The sequence below is a fragment of the Protopterus annectens genome, chromosome 1.part0 (genome assembly GCF_019279795.1).
Source record: "Protopterus annectens isolate FY-2018-M chromosome 1.part0, PAN1.0, whole genome shotgun sequence".
In the NCBI taxonomy this organism is placed as follows: Eukaryota; Metazoa; Chordata; order Ceratodontiformes; family Protopteridae; genus Protopterus; species Protopterus annectens.
In genome coordinates this window covers 1,754,800,264-1,754,812,107 of record NC_056725.1, presented here as the reverse complement: position 1 = coordinate 1,754,812,107, position 11,844 = coordinate 1,754,800,264, and the positions used below count along the sequence as shown (strand labels likewise).

At 41.5% G+C, this 11,844-nt stretch overlaps 2 protein-coding genes across 2 annotated transcripts in view; one reads left to right on the top strand and one right to left on the bottom strand.

Annotated features, from left to right (window-relative positions):
* Positions 1 to 1,196, bottom strand: part of RARS2 (arginyl-tRNA synthetase 2, mitochondrial) — a 443,458-nt gene extending 442,262 nt beyond the window's left edge. The window contains exon 1 of the mRNA XM_044075298.1: positions 985 to 1,196. Within this exon, the coding sequence (XP_043931233.1) occupies positions 985 to 1,020 (36 nt within the window). The 5' untranslated portion in view covers positions 1,021 to 1,196. The remainder of the gene's footprint in view (positions 1 to 984) is intronic.
* Positions 1,197 to 1,248: 52 nt separating this feature from the next.
* Positions 1,249 to 11,844, top strand: part of ORC3 (origin recognition complex subunit 3) — a 1,128,136-nt gene continuing 1,117,540 nt past the window's right edge. Inside the window, exon 1 of the mRNA XM_044069085.1 lies at positions 1,249 to 1,397. Within this exon, the coding sequence (XP_043925020.1) occupies positions 1,374 to 1,397 (24 nt within the window). The 5' untranslated portion in view covers positions 1,249 to 1,373. The remainder of the gene's footprint in view (positions 1,398 to 11,844) is intronic.

Here is an 11,844-nt window from a genome sequence, read left to right as displayed (position 1 = left end):
TCTATCTCCTTTCCAGTTATATTTTCCATCTGACAATTTTTCTTTCTCAATTAACCACCACTTTCAAAACTTGGAACTCACCCTCCTTTGCCATTAATTAAAATGATGGCCAGAATAGAAGCTAACCAGTATTTCATACCACTGACTTGACATTTCAACTCTCTTCCCACATTCTTCCTGCACTCTCAAAAGGCCTTTCACCTATTTATCTGAAAACTATTTACTTCTCCTCCTTATCCCTCCCAGCAAATTTCTGTCCCCTCACCCTACCAATTACATTCTTCCTCGATTCCTTATATACTCTAATTTATTTTCCCACTCTCCTTTCATACATATGTGCCTTCCTCTTATATGTTACATTTGACAACCCACTACATACCCCAAATAATTGCCCCTTTTTTCCTTCATACCGCACTCATTTATTCTTTTCAAAACCCCTCTATTAATATAGCCCAAAACGTCTTCTACTAAAGTCAGTGTGTATTTATTCCTTTCACTCGGCTCTGCAATATACACACCTCTCAAGTGTGCCTCATTACAAGGAACGTACCTCATCTGGGGTCTTAAAAAGTTATGTTCCCCGAAGTTCCACATTGAAACGGTCTGTTAAAATTCACTAAAATATCTTTATAAGTAAAAGTAGCATATCTTAACCATCTTATGACCTTCCTAACTGAAGTTGTTAGTAAGCCATTTGTACGTGTTCCATATTTTGGCCATTTGTTCCACATTATGGGGGCTAGTGTTTCTCATTTTGGAGATAGAAGGTTGAGACCTACCAATATATCAGACGTGCATGCTAGGTGGATCGTGGACGCGGTAATTAGCTTGTCAAAACATGCGACCATAACTGAGAAACAAGAACCGTCAACACCGAAATCATGAATTGTACTGTTCTATAAAAGACAGCGTGTTTGTGTACGACTTTATAAACTAAAAAAATATATATACATTTACAGCTAAAATGGAAAAAAATGCTTCTACCTGTGCAGCTATTGACCTTCGAAAATGACAAGCCATAGCATGCTGTGAACAATATTTATATTTCCCCTGAATATGATTCCAGTTCGGAAGATATACTAGCACATCTTCAGTCTTGACACCATTAAACAAGTCTTATTAAACAGACACCACAATAAAAAACAACCACTAAACTGTCACTGTACACATTGCCCCAAGTCTAAGTTAAAATTGACACTCTCTAACCCGGAAGTGACTATACAACCAATCATATTATTCTGTTTGTAGGCATCTGTTCAATGGTTGCAAATTGGGAGTCGCGGGAATTGAAGTAAAAACTTTTACAGAATAGGAGACTTCATTATTGACAACGATTGTTCGGAGTATCACTAAGCGGACGTATTATTGTTAAAATGACTACGGAATCTGTCTCAAAGGTATTTTTGTAGTATTGCAGATATACGTTTCGGAATGTAACGGAGTTTTAAAAAACACATTTCTTAATTATGTTCAGCTATATTTTGTAGCAATTTTATCATGTGGTGTATTAAGCTAAAGGATTATTTTGTTAGTACTAGAAGTCAGAACTGTGATTTGTAAGTCTAGTAGAATCCATAACTGTTATCTTTGCAACGTTGATCTCATTTCTTTAAGTGCATGTCGGTGGAAAAAGCTGTTGGCAGTCTTCTAGACTTTTTTGTTGTTTCCATTTCCTACTCATTTTATTCTTTGCACGTATGAAGCTAAATTTACACATCTGATGAGCTTTATACCTGCACCCGCCAACCCGCTGAAACCAATGAAGAGGTTGTTGCTAGAAAACAACTTTATATTTCAGTGTTTCATTTACAAATTCAGTGCCTGTTGCCCTTGAATAAATTGCCTATGTTACGTTAAAAGAAATGGTAAGCTGGTATATTGCAATAAGGAATGGGTGGCAAGCTGAAAAACAGATTCATAGTTATTAGGTGTCTCATCCAAAGGATGACATACTAAAGACTGCAGTACCATACCCTTTTAAAATACAAATGTACATGCTGTAGGAATAGAACCTACAGCCCTTTGCATCAAGATGCAAGTATGCTACCTGCTGTGCTAACACTGCTTTTAAAATTCTATACCATAATAATGATACCATTTGCTAAACAAAACAGTTGCACATTTTAATCAGACTTAGCATGAGCAGTAGTAACCTTTGCTTCCCTTGAAGCTCACAATTCCTTGAAAATGCACTTGAAAATAAATTCCACCTGCTAGACCTAACTAGAGCATCTCTCTCTCTCTCCGAATCTGTCTCTCTCTTTGAATCTGTCTCTTTCTCTGTCTCTCATGCACACACACACCTCAACATCTTAGTGCAAGCAATATGGACAAAGCCTAAAATAAACAGGGACAGATTATAAATATTGCTTTCATGAACTTATAATAAAATTGCTAGACTAACAGGATTTGTGTTGGTATGCATTTTTCTAAATGGTATGATGTCTAAAACTATTTAGCAACTTCAATCCTTTTTAGGAGGAATATGGGGCAAAAAACTGGACTTTCTGCAAAAAACCTGGACAGCTGAGGGGTATGTTACCTCCCTTAGAGACTTTGTCAAACTATCCTCCTTTCTACATATTTTTACATTGTTTACTCATTCCAGCTTTGGCAATGTACATAAATAGATTTTGTCTAAGTTACAACAGTTTTAAACTCTGTGTGAACTTTGGCGGTTTTTTTTTTTTTTGACAGAAAGGTATTAAGGAACTCATGTCTATGTATATAGTTGAATCTTTCCGTACTGAAGTATTCCCTACCATGATGCTGCTTTAATAACTAGTGTGTTTGCATTCAGAAACATTTACAGTTTTTATACTGAATTCTATAGTTACGTGAATTAGAAAATAACTAATTTCCTTTTCAGAGCCTAAGCTAAAAAGTCCACTCCTTACAAGCACTCCTTCCCTTGGAAAACATCTGTATATGCATCACCACAGAGACCTAGTTCAAGACCGATGATGGCACTCCTTTAATGCAGAATGTCTACACCTGCCACAAGTTCAGGCCTACCACTTTAGATGAAAGGGTGATGGTGTCTACATATTCTTAAAGAACAATTCATCTCCAGACTTGCTAGGTGAGATAATGACATGGAACTCCTCTACATCCAACTTGGCTTTAACAAAATTCCTTACTCAGTCATACCTAACTATAGGTTCCCTCAATGTACCACATCAGTCCACATCTCCTACCTAACTAATATGGTGTCCCTATGCATTAAGCCAACACCATTATTCTAGGAGACTTCAATCAACTATTCCTCCATTAACTGGGAAACTTGTATATCCTTTTGTATGTATTCCCATACAGTTCTGGATTTCGTCAGTACAGGATATCTGGATCAGTTCGTCTCTACCCAAACAGGAGTGATAAAATCCTGGACTTGGTCCTTAATAATATGGGACAACTTTGGTGTCCGTCACTTTCTCCATAGTTAAACTGGACCACAAATCAGCCACATTCATTAGAAGACTGAAGCCAAAAGCATCTTCCAATACCTCTGTTTTCGGAGATTATGCTAAAGTTAATCTACTAAAACTAAGCAATGGCCTGAATTATGTGGAATCCTTTACTGTCAAATCCTATGCACATGTAAATAGCTGCATAGGCACATCTACCCACTTCTGAAGTAAATAGAAAGCCACATTTAAGAATAATTCCATTTAGTCAAACCCAAATATAAATAGGCTCTGTAATAAAAGAAAACATATTGCCTGCAAAAATAAATTTACCTCTCAAGATGCTAAGGACACTCTTGCTAAACTTAATAGGGAGCTCGTTACCCTGATCAAATCAATCAAAGCCAGATATGAGGTAAAAGAATAACCAACTAGGTGAAGGGTAACCAGAAAACCTTCTTTAACTATGTTAGAAATCTCAGAAACAATTTGCAGCACTGCACAGAAATAATAGTAAATTATTTTAAGTTCCTGGACATAGGCAATTTACAGTACTTTACTACTTAGACAAAGGAGGTAGATGGGTGCCAGAAGTCACAATTTGAAAAAGAAATTAGCAATCATTGGTTTAAATCAATTTATCTGCAGTTTAAACATGACATAATGCACAGGTTGTTGTAGGGAATAAAAGACTGTTTGCCAACACCACATTCAGTTTCAGAAGCAGGTAGGACAAGGGAACTGTAACAATGTCATTAGAGCAACTGAGAAGACGTACAGGAACACATCTCAGGCTGACCTAGGAACTTAGCAACAGCATAATGCACACCAGCAAATCTATTAAGATACTGAGATGTCTTTTATTAAAATGCTATCACTAAAGTAAATGAATGAGAGTGCTGCCTGCAGTAGTTATCAGTCAAAGCACATCCAATTAAGATTTGATCCAGTACTATAGAGTTAGCTATTAGGGCAAATGGCAAAACTGGTCACCTATATTTGTTCAACAATTCCAGATTATCTCAGAATGCTGAAGTATGTAGTAAAAAAAAGACTGCATTACATGTTGTTTAATGCTGTTCAGAAATACAGCAGATGAACCCAATTTCTTCCAGTACAGGAAACAAAAAAAAAACTGGACTGCAAATTTTTGAAAAGAAATAAAATGAAGGAACTATGTTATCATTTGTTAAAGTAATGGAGACATAACCATCTAATTAGTGATAAAATTACCTCTATAATGGTTTAATTCTCATCAGTTTATGGCTTATGGCGAATGTCTGAGAACAGTTATATTAAGTAATACATCTGCAGCAATGGTAAACACAAGTATGAACGCAGAAGGAAAAAGAACAGATAACGTGTACAAGGATAAAGTGTTCAACATAGATACAATACAACTCATTCTAGATTATCACTTCAAAATAAGGAGGGATGTTCCAACACTTCCCATTTTAAGGAGTTCCAAATCTTGTTAAAGGGTTGCATATTAGGGTCATCAACCATCTAATTCAAACCCAGAATTCTCTGCTGCACATAATATAATAATATTACATGTGGCTTGCTACCAGATTGATAAAGCATGAGACAGCCCTAATATGATCCTTACAGGGCACTAAAAGGTCCCTATAGCTAATAATTTTAATATTACACACATTTTTGTGTCCACAGAAATAAACCTACCTTACACATTCCTGGATTCCACATGTTGATGACTCAGTTTGCTTAGTTTCCTTTCAATATCCCTTTTTCACTCCCAAATGGCCCACTATCTGTCCACTATCTGTTCTCTCAGGTAGTGGTAAACGCTGCCTGCACCTTCTCCAATGGTGCAGACAGCTGTGAAGCACAAATTGCGAGCACTGGCTGTGACAGAGACTTCAGCACATGCTGTTGCCATTCCTAACATATATTCTGTTACGTAAAGCACAAATCTTGGCATTGAAAATGGGCAAGGATAACAGCATACTGCCATGTTTTTATAATTTTCAGTATACATACACAAATACATAGACTATAGTGAGTACATAGACACATACATATGTGTGTGTGTGTCGTACTGTGGCCCCTAGTGACTGGTATGGGGTGGTGTGGATGGGAAAGAACCCATGCATTTATCCCGAATGAGACCACTACACACACTACTCCTATAAAAAGGAAGGGCTATGTAGAAAAAAGTTACTGTAGGGAGGTCTACTGAAGAGACAGTAGCTAATATAAAAGATAAAGAGACTCATTGTGAGAGATGATGGCCACAGAGCTTCCTTCTATTGTCATGCACAAATCAGGAACTGTTGGAGGATATCGGGCAGAAATTTATTGGAAACAATCTGATAGGGAAATATCTGTAGATATACTTTCAACATTGTATTTGGAATTGTGCTGTTTGGGTCTCATACCCTTATTTGGTCTGCAGGGTGAACACTTTGTATGGTTTTTATAACAGCATACTGCCATGTTTTTATAATTTTCAGTATACATACACAAATACATAGACTATAGTGAGTACATAGACACATACATATGTGTGTGTGTGTCGTACTGTGGCCCCTAGTGACTGGTATGGGGTGGTGTGGATGGGAAAGAACCCATGCATTTATCCCGAATGAGACCACTACACACACTACTCCTATAAAAAGGAAGGGCTATGTAGAAAAAAGTTACTGTAGGGAGGTCTACTGAAGAGACAGTAGCTAATATAAAAGATAAAGAGACTCATTGTGAGAGATGATGGCCACAGAGCTTCCTTCTATTGTCATGCACAAATCAGGAACTGTTGGAGGATATCGGGCAGAAATTTATTGGAAACAATCTGATAGGGAAATATCTGTAGATATACTTGGAGAATTAGCAGAACTGCATTTATGACAAAGATGTACCTATGTGTGGAGAAGAACTAGAAAACTCAGCTTGATTCAAGTTGGGGAGTGGGAACAAGAACTTTATAACATTTTTGAATGACTATGAAGTAGAGCCATGTTAGTTTTCATAAGGTGTTAACTCATTGCAAATAAACTGCACAAAAACTAAATATTTTCCAGTGTGCATTAAATAATACCCTTTTTTAGCAGGCAAAGATTGGCCTGACCAAACTAAAATCTTTTGAGGTCATGCATTTCTGCTTGTAGTGTTAATTTTAAGTGAATTGGTTCCTTATTGTAAAACTGCTGCTGTGTGTTACCATATCCACCTGCAAATACAAAGAAATTAGTGTGTCCTGCTACCTTTTTCACAAAATATGGGGCAGGATTCACGATGGCTTGCACGGAGTCTGAGTAGTGTAAGACTCCATGCAGCCATAGCGATCCAGGAACAGCCTGTATTTGCGTGTAAGAGAGCACCTAAAACGCCTCTTACACGGACAGGGTGTGGATATGCTAATTACCTTACTTGCAGCCGAAAGGCATGCAAATGAGGTAATTTAGCGATCCAGGAAGCAGAAACATGCCCGTGTAAGAGCCGTGTTATCTGCAGAAATGTACTCAGTTGACAACTGAGTACCGTTCTGCAAATAACACAGTGGAGCCTTGTCAGCTCCAAATAAAGGTTGCATATGTTCCAGGCAGCATGCCAATGGCCAAATATGTGGCCACTGGCAACGTACCCCGATGCAAAAATGAAATAAAAGTGTTTAAACAGCGCAGCGCCGCGCAAACGGGCTGCGCTATAAAAAACAGAAAAATAAAAATTTAAAACCCACAAAGTGGGTTTTATGCAAAGCATGAATTTACAATGTAAGGGAATAGCAGGCTGAAAACAACATGGCCACCGATTAGGGGTTGCTAAGGGGGAAAGCTGAGTGTAAGACATGTAACTAAGCATTAGTAGGCAATCCTATGTAAATGAGTGGTAGGATAGTGAATCGCACTGTAACATAGCAAATGAGCACATTCCCTGGAGTGTAGGAGTAGGATAAGGGGGAGTAACAGAGTAGGAGATGGGTGACATCACAGGGGGGTATGTATGAAAGAAATGAAGCTCATTGGAGCACAGTGGCATGTGAAAGATGTCAGTGACACATCATGGAAAGAGGAGTGTCAACAAGTAGGCATGGGAAAGCCAAGAAATGGAAGGTGTACACTATGGATAGCACCCAAGTTTCTTGCTGGGAGAGTGCGCGTTTAAGCTGGAGTAAGCATGTAGGAGCCTGTTTAAAGACCTGTAAGCTTGTTTGCGCTGGTGTTCATGCGGTTTAACCCGAATAAGCAGATTCTAGTCCGTCTAAGCATGTGTGCGCGCGTGTTGGCCGCTGTGAGCGTGTTTGCGCTTGTATGCTCGTTGCTCCCCCCTGAGGAAACAGAAAGGAAAAAGGAAGTAGAAGAAATAGTAGGAAGCTAGCAGGGAATACTGGCAGAGCTAGCAGGTGAAAACAATCAGAAGCAGGCAATTACACAGGCAGAACACTAGCCCAGCCCAGCACTTAAAACTCTGCAAACAACAGTGCAGTATGTTTCTCTCAAGAGACACTGCAACAGAGGAGTAAGCTATTAGAAGTGAAAACTGAAAAAGCTTCACTCAGACCAAAAATGCTAGGGGCTGCCATAGCTGTTATAAGGAGACATATGTAACATGCTGAGGGTGGTGACTATGCAAATGCTGCTGGACAACCCACAGTGAGGAGACGGAGAAGAGTGTACAGGCCCAGGGTCACCTACCAGGGGTTACATGAGCTGGAGATAGTGGAGCACTATAGAGTGGACAGAGACCTCCTACAGCAAATTGTTGAGCTGTGCAGGCCACACCTCACACACAGAACCAACAGAGGGGAACCCATCCCAGTGGAAACCAAGGTATGTGTTGGCCTAAGGATACTAGCAACTGGTACCTTCCAGGGACCAACTGGTGATATGATGGGGATATCACAGGGATTAGCATCCAGGGTACTGCACCAGTTCCTGGATGCCATGTCAGCACATGTCGGTGATCATGTATATTTCCCCAATTCCTGTGAGGTATTGGCCAGCAATATGCCTCTCTTCCAGCAAATAGCGGAATACCCTGAGGTAGTGGGTGCAATAGACTGCACGCATATACGCATCAAAGCACCAGCTGGTGAGTGGGGCAGGGCCTACATTAACCACAAAGGCTTCCCCTCCATCAACTGCCAAGTCGTGTGTGATGCCCAGGGCATAATAATGAATGTGTGTGCTGGCTGCCCTGGAAGCTACCATGATTCCCATATCTGGCATTTGACGCAGCTGTACCAGACATTTGCCAATGGGGACATCCCACATGTTCACTTAGTGGGGGATGCTGCCTACGCGCTGGAGCCGTGGCTGATGACACCCATCAGAAATGCGCACACACACCTAAACAAGAATGCCATAATGAGGCACATGCACAAACACGAAATGTAATCGAGCGTGTGTTTGGGTTGCTCAAGTCAAGGGTCCGGTGCCTGGACACATCTGGTGGAGCCTTGCAGTACTCACCAACTACATGTACCCAAATTGTCATGGTATGTGCTATGCTACATAATATGATTCTGCTAAAACAGCTGCAGCAGGACCAGCAGAGGGCTGGGCCAAACAGCCCCCCACCATTGCCAAGGCCATCACAGGCAGGGCGTGACTCTGAGGAGGAACAACCTGAGCCTGCCCCAGTAGGCAGAAGGAGGCGTGCCCAGTATGCCTTGGCCTTGGCAAAGAGGCAACACATAGCACATACACTGGCTCAGTAGGAACCCTGGAAATGATACCTCTCTCTGACTCACACTTATAGTAAAAGGGATACCTAAGTTGACACAACCAGCTTTCAAACATGTACAGGGAGTGTAGTATGTGCATCCAACATAGACAGCCCTGCAGCACCACCTGAGGCATGATTGCCATATGTTAAGCAATGTAACACCATGTAGTATATGCAAACTTGATGACCCTGACTAACATCCTACCCTCACCAAGCATAATGCCACAATATGAAGACAAGATGATCAATTACAATAATTGGCTTAAGTATTGCTTTTAGTCAAAGGGGATCCAATGCCTGTCAGCCTGGGATGACATGCCGAGCAAGACACAATGCTCCACCTGCTACGGATAGCTTGCACCTATCACCCCTGGTCTTTTGGATACTGGCAAAGGCTGTTGCCACCCCCACCGTGCCTTGAATAGGTAAGGCTCAAAACACAAACCCACCCCCTAGGTTCTTATCCCTTGTGATACCTATGAAGTAATGCTACCCAATGCCAGAAGTCTAAACTGCAAGATGCATGTAGTCCAAACTCTCCTTAGCATGGAGAATGTTGATATCTGTTCTGTAACAGAAACCTGGGTCAAGGCTCACAAGAGCAACCTAACATTACCAGGTTACACCTCATACCATGCTTTACAGCCCCAAAACATGGAACAAACTACAAAAGGAGGGTGACTGTCAATAATTGTCAAGGATAACCACACCCCCAGGTTGGTGCCACAGCAAGAAGCAGCATGGACTATCCACGGGCAAGTAACAGTGGCTAAAACTGCCTCCCAGTTAGTAGCCTGCTACAGACCACCCTCCTAACTCCAGGAACCGCACTTGGCCTACTTCAGAACAACATGAAAATATCAAGGTCTCTCCAAACAACTAGCTCCAACACCCTAGGCCAAAGCTTCCTAGAATTCATAAACCAAAATGCTATGGAACAACTTACCAATATCACAAGAGGGGTAAGCATACTGGATGTGATAATCAGCAACATGGGTACTCTATGCCCAAGATGAGAAGTGTATCCCTCACTGGTAAGATCAGACCATAGAGTAATCCCACTGGATATTCACATCCTGACCCCCAGTCCCTGGGCAGAAAACCACAGTGAAAAACATGTGTAAAGCAAATGTTGCACTCCTCCAAACTGAGGTGGAATCCATTAAAGGCCTTGTGCCTGTGGAAAATATGGGCCAGACCTCAGAACCCTTTATAAATGCATTCTATGAACACATTCAGGAAGGCATGGATTATGCACTCCCAAATAAAACCAAGACCCAATCCCATACACGCAGGCACCTGGCCTGGTGGACCCCAGCCATTACCAAACCATGCAAGAGAAGGAGGAAGCTACTACATGATAGAGCAAAACCCAAAAAGGGAAGTAATCGCTGATCAGTATTATGGCAAAAAAATATGGCCACACATAAAATCCTTTAAGGCCAGCTACAACATGTTGAATCTGGGAATCTTGAGGCAATGTTACACCTCCCTCATGTACACAGACAACCCCCTCCTCCCCCCAACAAGTACAAATATATGTGAGAGATGCAACTATTTAGCCAAACTGGAGGCTGAGCTCTCTGAACTCAGTACTGGCAAAAACAGCCAGGAGGAGAAGGTAACCACACACACCACAAACCCAGTCTCACATAGACCTATCACAACTGCAAACCAAACGCATAAATACACAAAAACATTCCCGGAGGCTCTAATTAAAAATCTACCAAAACAACAGAGGCCTCCAAAGCAGACACCCAAGCAACCACTACCTCAAAACATAGCACATGCAGTACATAGTTTACAAAGTCAGTGTGCCAAGCAGTCACAGCCGTTAAGGCCAAACAACATGCCTGATACACTTGTAATAGGTGACTCCATAGTCAGACACACTGATGTCCCGCTCACCAGACTGAACAAGGAAAAGGTTACAGTAAGCTGCCTGTTGGGTGCTAGAATCCACCACATAACACAAGCACTCAGGTCACTCCAAAGCAAGTACAAATATGACTCGGTCATTGTCCATGCCGGTGTGAATGACCTGAGACGCACCTCCCAGGACTACATGAAAAGAGACAGAGGAACTCTGTGATTATGTAGCCCAGGCTGGTATGACCCTGACCCTGAGCAGCATCTTACCCTCACCAAGAATGATGCCTCAGTACAAACACAGAATGATCAGCTTTAACAATTGGCTCAATTACTGGTGTGATACTAAGGGGATCCAATGTCTGTCTGCTCGGGATGACATGCTTGACGAGCCACCCAGCTTCGCAAGGGATGGCTTGCACCTGTCACCCGTGGGCTTCCGGATATTGGCCAAGGCTCTTGCCACCTCCATAGTGCCTTTTTTAGGCAGGGCTCAAAAGACAAACCCACCTCCCTAGAAAACACAAGTGGAAAAAAACTAAGGGTAATGCTGCTCAACGCCAGAAGTCTAAACCTCAAGATGCACACTCTCAAGGCCCACCTCAGTATGGAGAACATCGATGTCTGTGCAGTGACGGAAACCTGGTTCAAGGCTCCTGAGTGCACCCCAGCACTACCAAGTTATACCTCATATCATGCTTTTCGGACCCAAAACTTGGGCCGAACCACAAAAGGAGGGGGAGTAGCCATATTCATCAAAGATACCCACACCTCCAGGTTACTGACAACGCACGAAGTATCGGAGACCATCCATGTGCAACTAACCATAGGCAAAACTGCCGTACAGTTTGTAGCATGCTACAGACCACCCTCTCAAACTCAG